Here is a 16,235-nt window from a genome sequence, read left to right on the forward strand (position 1 = left end):
TCAGAAGGCTTTTCCCCGCAGATACTAGACCATGAGATAAATCATGTCCTTCCAGGGGAAAAAAAAAAAACCCAAACCAAAAAACACACCCCCCCCCCCCCCCCCCCAAAAAAAAAAAAGGGGGGGGGGGGGGTCTGGGAAAATGAATTTCATTGCAGAGATGGTTTACTTTGGAGGTTGGGTTTTTTGCCTTTTCACAGTGGGAAGGATGTATTGCCCTCCTGGGGCCCAGGTATCCTGAGTTTTACAGAAACAGTCGTCTGTTTTGCGAACCCTGTGGACTAAGTCCAGCGCTACTTCTCATGGGAGGACCAGTGTTTGCAACACAGAGCATGAGATCAGACAGTGATATCTTGCACACAAATATTTGCAGGCTTCGATAGGCAGATGATGTCGGATGGTATTTGGCAAGCCTTCCTTACCTGTATGTGCAAACACGTATGAGGGCTTCCATGCAAATGGCAGGAAGGGGACAGTAAGACAATGCCTCATCTCTTCTACCTCGTATCTGTGGTGAAATTGCAGAAGATGGGATGTGACCCCATCCAAGCAGCTTAAAAAAAGTGATACTGAATGTTTGATGAGCCAGCTACCCTACAGCACAATTATACTTTGAGGTTTGTTCTTGGTGCAGATTTCCAGTTGTCGCTTTTTCTTGTCACAGATAGGCAGTAGATATAAAAGTATTGAAACCAACATGTTAACTATAATCTATGCCTTGAGATAGTGGAATATTGAGACTTCAGACAAAGAAATACTGTTAGTTAATCAAGAAAAATACAAATAAAGTAGCGGCATTCTGAGCCTCTTTTCTTTGGCACAGCAAGAAGTATAGAAGTTATAAGTGTTAAAGATTTGGAATTAAGAAAGCATATTAAAAGCTCCACTTACACGTTTAAAATACTATGTTCCCATTTACTCAGTACATTGTAGTGCTGAGTAGGGAGGGGCAATGGAGAATTGAGATGTGTTGTTTGGATACAGACCTCTCTGGCAGGTTGAACTGTAAAATCCGTAGTTCTGAAGGAGCGTCTAATGGCATTGGGAATAGTCTCCTTTTCCACATCACTGCCCTGTCTGTGCTTTGGTGATTCCATGAACAGTGAGGTGGAAAGAGGATACCGAGGCTGAAATAAGGGAGATATTTCAATTGGCAGTGCATTCAGCGAAGAGGAAAGTGCTTGATCATCTTCCCTTCACACTTGGTTGGTGTTTGGTTCTTCAGTCGGAGTCGGAATCTGAGGCCTCATCTGAAATTCAAAATAAGGAACATTAGTGAAAATGAAAACTGGAAACCTCCGTGTCAGCCTTAGCTCTTGCTGGGAGAGATATGCCGCTCTTTGGCAGGTGTCTGCTTCAAAGGACGTGGCATATTTAGGAAAAGGCTTGTAAAATGACAGATCTAACATGATGGAGCTTTAAATGCTGTTTCAAAGGACTTGAGAAATGCTGCTGAGAGGCACTTAGACCACTAACAGTTAGATTACAATACATAATAACAATTAGATAACAGTTCAGATGAAAGAAGTTGCAGAGATACTATTGTTAGCATGACCAACAAGAGGAAGTCTGCTGAAGACATGCTTCCTGTACTACAATATTGCTGTTTGCTGTGGGTCACGGTTATGCACTGCCAGTTAAACGTATCTGAAAACCAGAAGCTTTAAGATGTTAAGAAATCCCAGTAGGCCTATAGAGGTACATCTTGCCCAAGCTTGAGACTCGGCTTGCAAGGAAGCAAGGGATTTCTGGCCTCGGCAGTTGGGAGCTACAGCATGAATGTGAGTTTGGTGCTGGAGGAACAGTGTTGCAGGGCAGAGCCCTTCTTGCATGGTCAAATCATCGACACAAAGCTGCGTGACTACATATTTGTAAATTTATATATTTCTCTCTCCATCTCCAGGGAAATTGGATCTAATCTTTAGCCTAATTTTGTACCCTTGTCACCTGATCTTCTGAGGTCAATTCAGTTTGTGGGGATAAACAGTTTTTAGTCTAACAGTCTGTTTCCTGTGATCTGTTCCTTTAATTCTTCTTTTTCTCTCTTTTTGACCTACAGCTTGCAAAACATTTAAGTCTACTAAAATACCTAGAAAAGACTGTTAGCATTACTACTTACCTTCTAGGATTCTGTACACGTGTTGGGTGTTTGTTTTTGAGGGGTTTTGTGGGTTTTGATTTTGTGTGGGGTGGTTTTTTGGGTTTTGAGATTTGTTTGTTGTTTTTTTAAGTGTGGAGCGGTCTTTTTCATCTGTGTGGGTGCAACAAGTAGTATCACCGGGGCATGATGCCTGATTCGGGCCCCTGGGTACTGCCAAATAGCTACCTGTGTCCTGACTTGACTTGAAATGTGTTTGAACTCCCAACAGTGGGTCCCTCTTTCTGTCTTTAAGTGGATCTGTCTGATTTGAGGTAGACTGCACCTCCTATATTGAAAAGAAATTTGATAACAATCTTGTTAATTTTATGGTGTGCGGCCCTTGGATTTCAAGGCCATTTGCCCACAGATGGTCAAAGCTTCACCCTGAATAAGAGGTAATCATGATAGAGATGATAAAGAGAAAAGCACTATTGGACATAAAAGACTGTGGACTAATGGATGTTAATAATTAAGTTATCAAAAAAAAAAAGGTAGATGTTTATTTTTAAAGTAAGACATCTTGTTGGGAGGAAAAAAGTCTGTGCTGCACAAGATTTCTACAATTGGATTTGGGGCCTTTCAAAGTTAGATGGTGTGAAACTCTGAGAAACTTCACACTCCTGGCTTGCTAGTTATCTTTATAAATCACTGAAATTCCAGCTGTTATATTTTTAAGACTAAGCAGCTTCATAGTTCAGCATAGTTGTGGCATACAAAACCAAGGTAGCCAAGAAGAGAAACTTATTACAAGTGAGTGCTCTTGCTCCCCTGTGAAAGGTGAAATGGAGAAGATCTCATGTTAAATGCTTGTTTAACCAAAACGGGGAATTTTACCTACCTTCTGACTTGTGCCCTTCAGGGGAATCAGAACTGCCTTGCTTGAGAAAAGTAACCAGGTCGTTGAAGGTTATGTAGAAATCAATGGCGTACACTATCGTGGCTATAAATCCAAACACCTAAAATGGCAAAATAATACTCTTTAACAGTTCACGTCCATCAATGACAAACCAAAATAAGCCTAACCGATACAAGAAAAATTCTTAAAGAAAACTTGGGCTTGATTTTTTTGGCCTGTGCCTTTCTAAAAAGGCAGGGAAGGGAAATGTCTCGTGACCCATTGGCATCAACTAACTTACAGCTAATTTGGGAGCCTCAGTAGTGATCCCTGCAGTTACTCTAGCAGGTGCGTCCTTAGCCCTTCCCCAGGCTATGTCCATCTCTGGCTCTGGGCACACCCAGGGCACATTGCCCTGTGCCAGGAGCTACAGGAGAATGTAACCTGCACCTCCCCCATCCCAAGGCATGTCTTTGCCACCAAGAAATCACCTCGATCTCTCTGGAAAACATTTTTTACTGGTTTGCAAGGAGACATATCTATTGCAGAGTGAACTAGATTGAGATAAAATGATTCTGGAGTTGCCTATTTAGTGTCTACGAATATTTAGTGTCCAAGAAGCAGCAGTATAACAAGAATAGGCTGTTTTTCAGTCTGAGAAGCTAGGGTAAATGCTATGTTGCATTGCTCCATGTCTAAACGGAGTGACAAAGATTAAAACAAGGTCTTTGATTTAAAATTGTGTATGACTTGGGATGGTTCGGTAAGGGTTGCTTGCTAACACTACTGGGTATTGTTCTTCCCTATCTTTTAAAATTATTATGCAGATTTTATTTATGTTGCATACATCATTGAAGCTTAAAGTCAAGCTGCAGATGGAGAGGCTGTATCTTATTTCTGAACACAAAATGCTGACGATGAAGGCTCTCTTCTGGGCAGTCCATATACAGGAGGGTAAAATGACACTGCTGTTGTTTCAACTCACCCAAGTAAAATTAAGCAGTAGAGGCAGGAGGTTGAAATTACTTAATTTAGACTGTCCGTAGTAGTTCCAGGTTTGATTTCTTTTTTATTATTATTATTCCCTCTATTGAAGGATCTTGATGTTCTTTGCAGGAACAGGGAAGTTTATCTTCCCTGTACAGCTGGTGAAATTAAAAAGCAGAATAGGTGCCTTCCCTATACAGTACAGTTAACATTGAGCAGCACTGTTAGGATGAAAAAACTATTCATTGACTCAAAACCTGTTTTTCTAAATAACCGACCATTTCTTCCTTTTGCTTTAGGCAAATCTAATTCTCAGTTAACTGAAGAAACTTCTGCTACTTGCAATGGGATCAAAACTGAATTGTTTCTAAAGTATGTCTGTATGCAGTTCACCAAAATACCGAAGTGGAAAGCTCACGTCTACTTACTCCTGCTGCTTTAGATGCTCCATCATTATATTTTGAGACAGCAGCAATTGAAATGGCAAAGTAAATAACGGCAGCAGTGACGCACCGCAAGAAATCCTGTAAAATAAGCAATGTTGCGTTCTCAGATTAGTCATGTAATTCCAACATACAAACTCCTCTAAAAATGATTTCAGAAATTACCATTAAAAACCTTTGCTGTTGCGTCAGTGGACTTGCCTGATGCTGGAGTGTGACTACAGCCTGGTATTTTGCAGCGGATGGATTGCTCATCTGGGAAATATTTTTAAATGCGAGATGACCAGAATCTTGGCATTTGCTTCTGTTCTTACAGATGTTGGTATAAATCCTACTTTTAATGTGCATACGTCGGGCAGACCTTTCTTCAGGCTGAGAAGGGATATCTTTCTGTGATGTTTAACTTGGAGTGCAGCAAGGGCTAATGGAAGAATCATCTGAAATGCCTTAAAAAGTCTCATCTTTAAGCAGAACTCCTGCAGTACCGAAGGCTCTGGAAGAGTGTACCAGTTCCCGTGGGGAACAGGTGTGTGCTTGTTTCTATACAGAAGTAGGCCTGTCTGTAGGAACTCCTCATGTAAGAACTAAACACTTCGTTTAGTGTTTCAAACTCATTTATATTTAGTGTGTACACTTGTAACTCCAGCAGCTAGCCTGAAGTGAACATATAATCAAAATATGTGCTTCTGTGGCTGAGACTGTGGCTCTGCAGGGCAGGGGCCGTGCCCTGTAACACAAGCAGCGATGTGCTGGAGCAACAGTGTCTCTGAACTGTATATTAAATACAGAGCTGTGATTCCCAGGGCATGTGTAAATCATGTGAGCTGGAATAATGGTATCTCGACCTCTGCTCACAATTAGATCTTCTGCCTTTTCAGAACAGATGATGAATAAGATACTGTCTCAAAACACAAATCCTACAAGAAACTTGACTCCTCTGAAATCAGGACAAGGTCAGTTATCTACATTCTGCGGCTGGAGTATGTTATGGTAATGGGCATAAACATACAAGTGGTTTTTTTGTCATAGTTCTGGAATCAGATATATGTAGAAAACGGGAAAACGGTGGAACTAACTGAAATTACCATCTGAAAACAATGCACACTGTCGTAAGTTGAAGTCACTGCTGTTTTATCTACCAGTGGCCTTGCTAATGTTATTTTTATACATTGAGAGCTCTAATTCAAATCTCACTATGACGAACTATGGCAAAACTGTACCGAAGTACTGTACTGTAGCATTTTTTTGAAGTATTGGTACTGCTAGACAAATGCTGCCTTGGCAACGGATGCTTGAAGCGAGAGAGACATCCAGTGGCCAGTGTGCAGTAATCGCCTGCAGCGGCGAACCTGGAAACGCCCCAGCGAAGAGCCAGCGGTTTCCTTCGTGTCAATGAGCATCTGCTGGCGAGAGTTGCAGGGCTTCCCCCCTTAACGAAAGTAGCTGTCAGTTTGTCTGCGTGTGAGTGTGACTCTGCATCGCAACAGCACTTACCTGAGAAGTTGAACACATTGTAGTAAAGTACATGCACTACTATATAGCGTGCCTCAGCTTCCCCGTTTGTAAGGGCGGCAATATTAAGGAGACCCCAGCAGTGGTCAGACTTAGGCTGACGTTGCCCGCTTCTGAAGATCCAGCCCTAAGCCATTTGCCTGGAATCGGGCATAAATTCTGTGCTTTAATAAAACCATGCTTTGTGTCAGCACCAAGAAAGCTACAGTACGTAGCATAGCATAGTTTAAAGAGTCCTTTGGGGCCTTTTGAATGAGAGGCAATACAAACAGGTTTCTAATAAGGGGGTGAAGTTGTTAACAGTCAGCCTAAACTCCCATATAGTCCCTTTTACTCATGTTATGCTGTACAATTAAATCTGTGTGTTTATATTGCACATTTCACTTACCGTCAAAGGCCAGTAGAGTCCTTTAAACTTCTCATTGAGTTTGGAGGCATAGGCAAAAAAAAGAAACAGTGCCAGCAGAAACTCTAGGAGTGGTGCCATCATGAAAGAGGCAGCTAGAGATGCAATATAGCAGATAAAGATGATAAATGACAGCACCTAGAGTAAAGGGAAAACACTAGTTATTTGCATGGAATAGCAGAGCCTCAGGCAGCTCAGCAGCTTTGAAGCGTTATTCTCCCTGCATGTTTCTGTCAGTGCTGCTGGTGATGGCGTATCTGGCTTCCTACTTTTTTTTTTTCTTGGGCCAAATGAATTTTCTTGTTTAGCCTGGAATAAATCTAAAGTAATGGCGTTTATTTCAATGAGTGTGAAATCCACTTTCTGGAGAGCTTGGTGGATTTGCACGTCTCTGAGTCAGTAATTTGCTCTGTATTGTAAACAGTTCTGACAACATAATTCTGAAAATAGAGTGGGGCATTGCCAAGCAAACAGAGCTTTAAGCTTTCACCCGTGACGGTTCTCATTTGAAATTCAAATCATTGCTCCGATAGCTCAAAGTAACTCAGCATTTATAATCTTCTTAGAGTTGAAAGAAAAACGTCTGCTGTTGATGGATAGAAAAGAGCTGAGAATTAATTACTCTGTGATTTCTGGAAGTCTCTGGTTCTAGTTTTCCAGTGTAGACAGCTGTTTTAGAGAGTAATAAGGATAGATAACTCCCACAGATTTGTTCTATCTCCATGATGTTTCCTAACTCTACAAAACAATAAAAATGGCATTTGTTTTCCCATTCATTTAAAATACCTTTAGAATATAGTTTATTGCTCAAAATAGAAAGTTTCACAATGGGAAAATGGCTAAAGAAAATGCATTTTCACCTAAACCAGGCAGTACCAAAGTGCTGTGCTACACTTCTGGACTTTCAGCTACTGTATTTGTGAAAGTGGAAGGTGAGGGACCCGTGGAGAAACTTAATAAAATTTTCAAATGATGTACTGGGAGTTGGTCACCTCCAAGAAGAGGCTCCAGCCCTACTGCTCTACTGCCTCACGTGGTAACTGGTAGCTGTTTTCTTCAAATTAAATGCATTTGCCTCATTAAATTTCAGATCTATGGATTTATTTGCTTGCTGCTACCATGTGTTCCTGGGAACCACTTGAACCTCAAAAAAAATCATTATTATACTTGAACAATAAGGCTCCTATAATTAATTATTAATTAATAATTACTCCTATGAGAGGTCAGTCAACCCACAAATACCTGTATATCAAAAAAGCCCATTTAGGTTTAGGGGGAAACTAAGCAGTTCAATCCTGTTGAAATAATGTATTTAATTAATTAACAAGCCTTTATTCTAAGCCTGGGTTTTGGGGAAAGCAGTCAGTTCTTGACCAGGATGCTAATAACTGGGGTATATTGTTTTGATCCATTGGGACTGGGTGGTGAAGTTTGAGAGGATGTGCCATTTTTAGTAAGATACTCTATTTATCTTAAAATGCCTATGCATTGTTCTTGTTTCATTGGGTTGTAAGAAACTGATCTGGTATAATACATAGAGTTCACTTCTGCATCGAGGCCTGTCACCTGCTAATGTTTACCCTATTTATTGTTATTTATCCTATTATTATTTGCTCATTGCTTACATAGCCTCTTTGCAGGTTTTTCTAGAGTTTTCATATAGTGGAGGGAACTCATTCAATGTATCTTATCCTTAATGTGGTATTTTATTTCTGTGAAGGAAAAGTGATACGTACTGTTTGAAGAGAAGTGGATATAACAGAACTTGAAAACTGCCAAGAGGACAGAGGACTTCTTCCTCCTTCCTATCACACCATCTAGTTCCTTCCTACCCTCACGGAATAAAAACAGAAAGGACTGGACTTTAACTTTGTGAATCTGCTTCACTTGCATTTGTGGAATGTACTTTAGACATGGTTTCATGTTTTCTTGGTCTAAAAAAAAAAATCGCCATGTAGCTAGGACATTTTTTCTTTCTTGTTCTGGTGTTTAAAAAAAAATTCCTGGCTAAAGGAACGTGTGTGATAACTGAGATGTTGAGACAGAGAAGTACGCAGGGACGAACAGCAGCAGGGAGAAGACACATTCAGGATGGGTCCCACCAACCAACCCCCTTTCAATAGCAGAACGTTAGACCTGAACTAAACTTGGTAGATCTCTTATGAAAGAATTAAATGCAGTATTAAATAATACATCATACTACAGCAGCGAGGGGAGGTAGAGAGGCAAATTTCAGATACGGAAGTTGATGATGCACAGAAGAGACCACTTTGATCTCGAGTCTGTTTGATGCAATGACTCCTGCGCTCACTCTGCCTTTATACAGAGAAAAAGTTTTTCTGTCAGAAGCATTAACTGTTAGGTGAAACGAAGAGCCTTTGTGTTCTCTTAAGATCAGCCTTATGGTAATTTGTCTAATTTAAGGTTCCTGCTGTCTTCCCCTCACCCTGCAGTAGTTTGAAACACATTGCAGTGCCCGAGGCCCTGCTGTAACATGGCTCAGGACGCAAACAGAAACTTGTTTTGTGGCAAGAGCACACCAAGGGGCTCGTGCTCCGGTGTGCCGGTGGGATTCCTGCTTGGGTGCAAGGTAAGTTGCTGAAGAGACAAAAGGATCAGTCTGAGCATTTCAGCTTTCTAATTCCATCTGATCCGGAAAAGCTGGCATCTGGGGAAATATTAGTCGTCCATTTTAAAATCTAGTTAACAGGGCGGTTACTTGCTCAGACAAACCCCTCGGTTACTGGGGGCATCACAGCAGTCTCCTGCTGCCTGTTCCTCAGCCCTGATGAGCAGTAATTGCACTCCCGCCCTCACCACCACCTTGAGTGGTGGGCTTGAGTCCAGCCTGTCCCAGCTCTCCGCTCCTGACTCTACTTGTCAGCATCCAGTTGTGCAGGGAAAGTGTACTCAAGGCCACATTAAAAAAAACCAACAAACCACCCTTGATTTGTAAGAAGTTCCTTGATTTCAATGGATTATTGATGATAATAGTAAAAGGGAAAGAATCCGACGTGAAGTGTGATAATTGCTCTCCAATTAAGCATCATTCCTCATTTTGGAGGCATTCAGAGACTGAAGAGGCCCAAGGAAGATTTTAGGTGAAATACACACCTGTAAAATAGTGGACCAGTTTTTGAGAGTGAAGGTTTGAAAGACAGCATTTTTAGATGCTACAGTCTTCATGGAGGTAAGGCTGGAAGGGGAGGCAGGCAGACATTCAAAAGAGCAAGAGAAACGAAAGGAGGGAGGTGCCTGAAGGGCTCTGTCAGGTGACGGCTACAGTGCTACAGCTTGTTCTTTGGTTTTCTTTTTTTGGTCTGCCTGGTAGCTACGTCGCAGCCCTGACGTGGATTTTAATGCCACGTAACTTGGCAACAGTGGTAACTTGGGGACAGCCCTATGTAATACAAGAGCCCATGAAGCTGTCGGCTTTTGACGATGTTTCTCATTTCTCTTTGTTTAGAGCTCGTTTCCCCTTCTGACAGATGGCATGCATGGACTCCCTGAGCAATACTGGATATTATCTAATACCATCTTTTCTGAATTATAAAAGTGAATAGGTATCTGGTTATCTTGTCTGACCATTTAATTGCAGTGCTACTAACAAGCATTTGATATCATATAAAAATTTGGTAATTTTAAAAATAAACCTCTCCTCCCACAATACAAACATCGATGTGCCAGTCCGTAGCCAGAAATAATGAACACCTAGTTACTTACTTTTCCAGATTTCAAGTCTTTGAGACAAATATCTGGCAAACTGAAAGTTGCTCTAAAAATGACAAACTCGAAAGCAACCTTCAGAATATCGCCTGACCCCTCTAAAGACTGCCAGATGATCCACTGCACATTGCACTTGTTCTGCACCTTTTTTTCCTGAAGCTGCATGTTTAAAAGTGATTTCAGAGAAAGGTCAAGCAATGGGATCTTGTTATTTTCCTAACAGCTCTGTGTCTATGCTAAAAAAACCCAACAACCACAACAAAAAAAACCAGCTAGAGAGGAAGTTTGTGAGGCTCAATGCAGTTGCGAGTTCATTTCTAGCACTTTCAGACTCAAAAAACACTGCTGCTTCTGGGAGAAAAAAAAACTGCAGTGTGTATCAGTTTTACCCATTTGTATTTACACAGGGGGGTTTCTTTTTCCTTGGGGATTACATCCTTGGCATTGATAGCAGCTAGGAGCCCGAGTTGTTCCTGCACCGCTTTGAAAGGTTAGCGTGATTGTTGCCAGCTTCACTGCGGAGGAATATGTGGATGCAGAAAGCTCTAGTGCAGCAAAGAACAGAGCAGGATCCTTTAATAGTCTGGCAAGGGTAAGATTATAAAAAATCCTGGCAGAAAAGAGGCCTGATCCTTCATTCAGCACCTGTTTTATGGGAATGGGAATGCACATAAAAGAGAACTATTGCATATTACTTTTTTAAAGGAACTTCTTTGGTATTGTATTTCAAAAAGTAATTTTCTCCCATGTAATTATTACTTAATATTGTGTTGCTGGGCTTTATGAAGTTATACTTTATCATATAACCAGCTTGTAATTTAAGGTATAAAAAATAATTAGTTACAATGGTTAGAAAGCACTGTGCTCCTTACGGGAGGGAGGACCGCTGAAGTGCTGAGGTCACGGCAGAGCATGAAGGCGTCTGTATCCTCCGTGCAGGGAGAACAGACCCACTGCAGCCCGTCGGGGATGATGCGGATGCCAGGAAGCAGTTGACATCATTGCACGCTACTACACACGCCCCGGTGTCCTCTGCTCGCTACTCTGTGTGGTCAAATGCCTGCTCCTCATTTCCCCTCCGCAGAAAATAACAGGTGTGCTTAAACAGTTTTAAAAGTGGCTAGCGGTGATCTCTTTTGGACAAGAGTCCATTTTGTTATTGTTTGTCGGCAGAGAGAGAAAGTAGATCACTTAGTGGTCTCTGCTATTCAGTTACTTCTCTGTCATGCTCGTCATGGAGGTGAAGTTCTTGGTTCCCTCAGAATTAGCTGCAAGGGTCACCTTCTGGCTACAGACCCAGAGAAAGGCAAGGGCTCGTCTTCAAAGGAGGCTTTACACAGAGCAGCTGGAAGTTTCAGTTATGAAGGTCAGTTCAGAGAAGACTGAAAAGACAGAAGACAGGAAAAGAGGAGAAAAACAGGCACAATGATTTCTACATCCCTTGTGTCACCACAAAGGTGACACAACCTTATCCAGGACAACCTTACATATTCATACTGTATTTTTATTAAAAAAAAATACATAGTGCCACTGCATACTGGCTTCAGGGGACTAAGGAGATGCCAATTGAAGTAGTCACCAGGACAGACACAAAAGCTTGACTGAAATAGCCAGGGTGAGCTACACATTCTGATGTGTAAATGTGGATCTTGCCTGGACAAGCTCTGGTGGCAGGTATGAGAGTGGCTGTTCAATGGTTCCAACACAGGACAGAGGGAACTGAAAAATGCATCTCTTAAGGGGGGAAAAGAGCATGGATGAGATGTTGACCTTCAAGATAGCAACTTGAGTATTTAGGAAAAATGAGTAGCTTAAGAGAAGAATAATGTTAAAATATATAGAAGAAAAAATGGCATGGGGAGAAAACAGAAAGGAAAAAAGAGAAAAAAATTAACCTGGCAGATAAAGAATGGTGATGAGAAAGTGGAGGAGCAAGACAGTGAGAATAAATAGGATCAGGAGAGACAGCAAAGCTTATACATGTACTTGATGCTACTGCTTCTTTGTGGCTGTGTAGCTATCCCAGGTGGAATACAAAATTACTACGGCAGGAAGATCAAAAGGAAAAGGAGCGGGGGGTGGGGGGAACTTCCTTCTCTGAATAAAATTTAAGATTATAATTAAGCTTCTAGAAGTAATCAGCTTCATCACCAGCCTAACTTGTAACAGAGGAAGCACCAGAATGCCCAGACCTGGTAGCCCACAGAGCGGTTTACATGCCGACATGAAAATTACACCTGAACATTGTAAAGATCCATAGTCACTTCAAGTGAAAATGTGTGTAAATGTTATATTTAAGAAGTGGCTACAGCAGTTTCCTTCGGTCTGAACAAAGCAATCCTCGCCGGCAGCGCTGAGCTCCCACGCTCCCGGTGCAGCTGCCTGTGCGACCTTCCCTGGGCGCCCCGAGCCGCGCTGCGGGCACCAGCGCTGCAGCCGCCTCCAGCAGTGCACGTGAAGGGAACAGGCTGGGTGAACGTGGCAGTTGTCTTAATTTTTATGACAGCCGAATGGATCATTTGCCAGCCACTTCTACTGGGCAAAACAAGACTTTTTAATGAGGTTACTTCCACCAAGTACACAACCAGCACGGTCACTGGGCTGAGGGGATTTGCTGAAGCCAACTCCTGTTCAACTTTCTGCCATAGACTGAAAAGGAAAAGTATAACCATCTACCCCAGTCAAGATATGTTTGCAAATTGCTTCTTTGGTTCATTGGTAACGTATTTTTCAGTATATGGTGGTTTGCTTTTTGAATGTTGAAAAAAACTGACTTGGCATTTCCTGTAGCTGAACGGAGAACTCTGATCTACCTGCAGAGATGCCAGTATTTGCATCACTTTAAAGACGGAGAAATACAGTGCATTTCTCATGACTTGCCAAGCTGCCAAATAATAATGTGACAGAGATGTTTGGTAAGGATAATGAGAACCCCATTTTGTTTCTGAACAAAAGGCACTATTCAAAATCTGTATCCCATGAATATTATTTACATACATTTATGCAGAACCCAACCCCACCTCGCGTTAGTACTGTGTCAAAGAGGAAAAATCAAACATTCAAGGCAAGAAATACAAAGCTAAAGATGAAACACAGATTTAAACTATGACAGATTTAACTTGGACTCATCTTCAGTTATTTGGCACTGCATATCTCTAATTGTATACAGACTGGATTTATTCTGGGGCCTGTGTTGTCTTCAAGGATTTCTTCTGGCAAAACTGAGAAAACTGGAGAGGAACTACTGCTGCCTCCCCTCTGCCAGGAAACGACATCCTAAGCACGTGGGCTGGCCTGCAAGGAGCACACAGAAAGCTTTGCTGCAGCTTCGGCAGATGGGATTTTAGAGCTGCTTTCAGCCAGCCAAACCCTCAGGAAGCCCTGAGTGGCCTTACAAAGGATAAATCCCTGTTTTGTCAGGACAGAGCAGTTTTTATTACTCCAAGGAGGCACAATCAGTACTTCTCTATGACAACAAAAGGGTGAGTCTGATCCCATGACCAAAACAGTATTCCTCAAATATGTCATCGTTCAGAGATGTTAAAAAGCCAGGCTGTCTGAAAGTTGTAATTTACTGGCTGTAAGCTTGTATAGGAAATTCCAGTATATGTTTAGTATGTAACAAAAACACGTGCCAGAGGAGTAAAGTTAATTGGGCTTTGGTATCTTCTAAATGTGTGGGTTTTGTCAACTACAGATGCTGTATGAATGATGGGGGGTACCTGGAATTTTTACAGCATTTTTAGTACAGCTGACACAACCTGTAGCCTGCTGCTCCCCAGCCTGAGGCCCGTGTTCCCTACCATGGAAGTCATCCTCATCTCCTGAATGAATGGTTTTTCTTCTCAAAGCCAGCCTTGCCCCTCCTGGCTGTCCCCCTTGCTGTCTGCCACAGGGCAGCACCTACAGCCTCACAAACTCAGCGGGCTGGTAGAGAAAGGCTGGTCAGGGAGCTTGACGGCGCTGCCTGCTTCCTGCCTGTTCCTTCCCTTTCTCTTGCTTGAATTTCCTTGTGTCCTTCTCTGAGCTAGCACAGTGGATAGCCAGAGACACCTTACACGTCTAAACAGTGCTCCGCATACTTGACTACTAGTTTGGGCTGTCCTGATATTTGACTACCTGCTGTCAGAACTCCAGCTACAATTACAGAGAACTTGGTGTTTAAATGTCTCATTATTTCTAGTACAAATGATGTTGAAGGTCTAATTTCAAGCAACTAACTTCCTCTTAAAATTTGATTGTCAAATACATGCTACCCATGGGGTAAGTTTTTGCTTTCCCTACCACGTGGGTACAGTTTCATCTGCCAGGCTTTAAGCCTTTACAAGTAAAATACCAGAAAAAGTGTTGCACCAAAAATCAAAGGCCTGTAATTACCACCAGCCCAGATCTCAGAACTTGGACCAAAAGGAAAACCTTTAGGTCAGGGACAACCACAGCTTTCGGAGAGCTTAGGGCAAAAGTTGAGAGATCGTGATGCCCTATATAATGCCACACATCATAAATTAATGAGTAAGGTCTTTCTTTACATACTTGGGACAAGCTGTCTTGTAAACCATGCCTCCCCCATGGCCCTGGGAGATAATGCACGTCGGGTCAGAAGCAGTGACTGGATTCACACTGCAAATAGGGTAAAATGAAATCAAAGCCATTTTTAACTGAAAAGGGGCTCCTGCTAAAGGGGAACACATTTAAGGCACGGGAAGCTTAACGTGATGAGTATTTTGGTTTCCTAATAGTATCTTGGTTGCCTGAACCCGCTCAACTGAACTTTCAGCCCCGGAGTGTCCCCGTATTCCCCTGCTCGTGCTCTCCCTCGGCCACCTCACGCTGCAGTCGGACGGGCGAGCGACACCGACAAAGCTCTTCGCTTCAGCCTGCCGCCCCGTCTCGGGGGGTAAGCGGCACGTTACGGGGGGCCGCGCCCGGAGCCCCCGGCCTCACCGGGAGCTCTGCCCCGGCTCTCCCCGGGGCGGGGGCCGCGGTCCGGCCCCGGCAGTCGTGTGTCCGTCCGTCCGTCCGTCCGTCCCCCCGCCCCGATCCGTGCGAGCCCCCGCGCCCGGCGGTGCTGCTCCTCCCGGGGCCGCCCCCCGCCCTTACCGACTCCGCGAGGAGGAGCTGGCCCTTGCGGGAGCAGAGGAACTCCCGCGGCGGCAGGAGCGAGCGCAGCCCGGGCGGCGGCGCGGCCCCCGCGGGCTCGGGCTCGGGCTCCTCCATGGCTGCGAGCGGCTCCGGCGGCCGCGGGCTGGCGAGGAGCGCTGGCGGCTCGGGGGTGGTGGCTTTTGTGTTGTGGTGTTTTTTTTTTTTTTTGAAGGAGGGAAGCGGAAATCGTGACACTGCGGAAACGTGAAAAAAAGTTTCAGCATCCCCAAATCTGGGGGGTGGCGGCCGTGCGCTCGGGGCGGCGGGGGGGGCGCTCCGCCGGCGGCCCCGCACCCCGGCGTCGCACCCCGGCCTCAGCCCCGTTGCCGCCCGCGGCAGCAGCTGCAGGGCGGGCGGGGGGGGATCCCGCAGGGGCGGCGCGGCCCCGGGCCGCGGGCACCCCCGGCCGCGCCCAGCCGGCTCCGGCCCCGCGGCGGGGCCGCGGGGCCCAGCGCAGCCGGGGCGCAGCTGCCGGCTGGGCTGCGGGCGCTGCCCGCCCGCCTTTGCCGGGCACGGCCGGTAGCTGCCTGCGCTGCCGCCGGCTCGGCTCGGGGCGCGGCCGGCAGCGACGGCTCCGGCAGGGGCCAGCCCGGGGGGGCTCCCCCGGCCTGCGCACGCCTCGGTGCCTGGAAGGGCTTCAAGGCGAACTGCCCTTTCGCTGCGCGTCCCCTTGGTCTGTTCTGTGGGCCGCTGCACCGCTCTCCCTCCGCGGGGCGCTTGCGGCTCGGCTTGGGCAGCCGGGCTACGCGGGAGGGCGCGGAAGTTCAGCGCTGGCTCTCTGAGCGCAGGAGCACCTGTAGCAGCAGTCCTCACAGAGGCTGGAATATGTTACGTGGCTTCTGATACTAATTCATCTACTGTCTTCGTTGCACTGCAGTACAGTCGCGATTGCGTCACACCAGGGAGGCAGCGTGGTTATTTTCAGCGCTATTCTGAGCACAGAAATGAAAATCTGGGGATCAAAAGGTCTCGCAGCAATACAACGTTCACGTGGCACGAGCCAGTGGTCAGCCAGGACACTGATCTATGCAATGAGGAACACAA

General features: G+C 44.6%; 1 protein-coding gene and 1 long non-coding RNA gene across 3 annotated transcripts; one reads left to right on the top strand and one right to left on the bottom strand.

Annotated features, from left to right (window-relative positions):
• Positions 1 to 95: 95 nt before the first annotated feature.
• Positions 96 to 15,353, bottom strand: CMTM3 (CKLF like MARVEL transmembrane domain containing 3). 2 transcript variants are annotated; one of them, XM_072873541.1, is made up of 6 exons: positions 15,150 to 15,288; positions 10,922 to 11,431; positions 6,306 to 6,461; positions 4,391 to 4,486; positions 2,979 to 3,096; positions 96 to 1,250 (listed from the first exon to the last, which is right to left on the bottom strand). In XM_072873541.1, the coding sequence occupies exons 2-6, from the start codon at positions 10,961 to 10,963 to the stop codon at positions 1,222 to 1,224; spliced, it is 441 nt and encodes a 146-aa protein (XP_072729642.1). In that variant the 5' UTR covers positions 10,964 to 11,431; positions 15,150 to 15,288; the 3' UTR covers positions 96 to 1,221. The 2 variants fall into 2 exon arrangements, with proteins under 2 accessions (XP_072729642.1, XP_072729641.1); XM_072873540.1 differs by lacking the exon at positions 10,922 to 11,431 and having other exon boundaries at positions 97 to 1,250; positions 15,150 to 15,353.
• LOC140657060 (uncharacterized) lies at positions 4,076 to 9,184 on the top strand. Its single transcript, XR_012044201.1, has 3 exons — positions 4,076 to 4,931; positions 5,284 to 5,358; positions 8,044 to 9,184. It is a non-coding gene; the product is annotated as an uncharacterized lncRNA (long non-coding RNA).
• Positions 15,354 to 16,235: the final 882 nt, after the last annotated feature.

This window comes from Ciconia boyciana, chromosome 9 (genome assembly GCF_034638445.1).
Source record: "Ciconia boyciana chromosome 9, ASM3463844v1, whole genome shotgun sequence".
Taxonomy (NCBI): Eukaryota; Metazoa; Chordata; class Aves; order Ciconiiformes; family Ciconiidae; genus Ciconia; species Ciconia boyciana.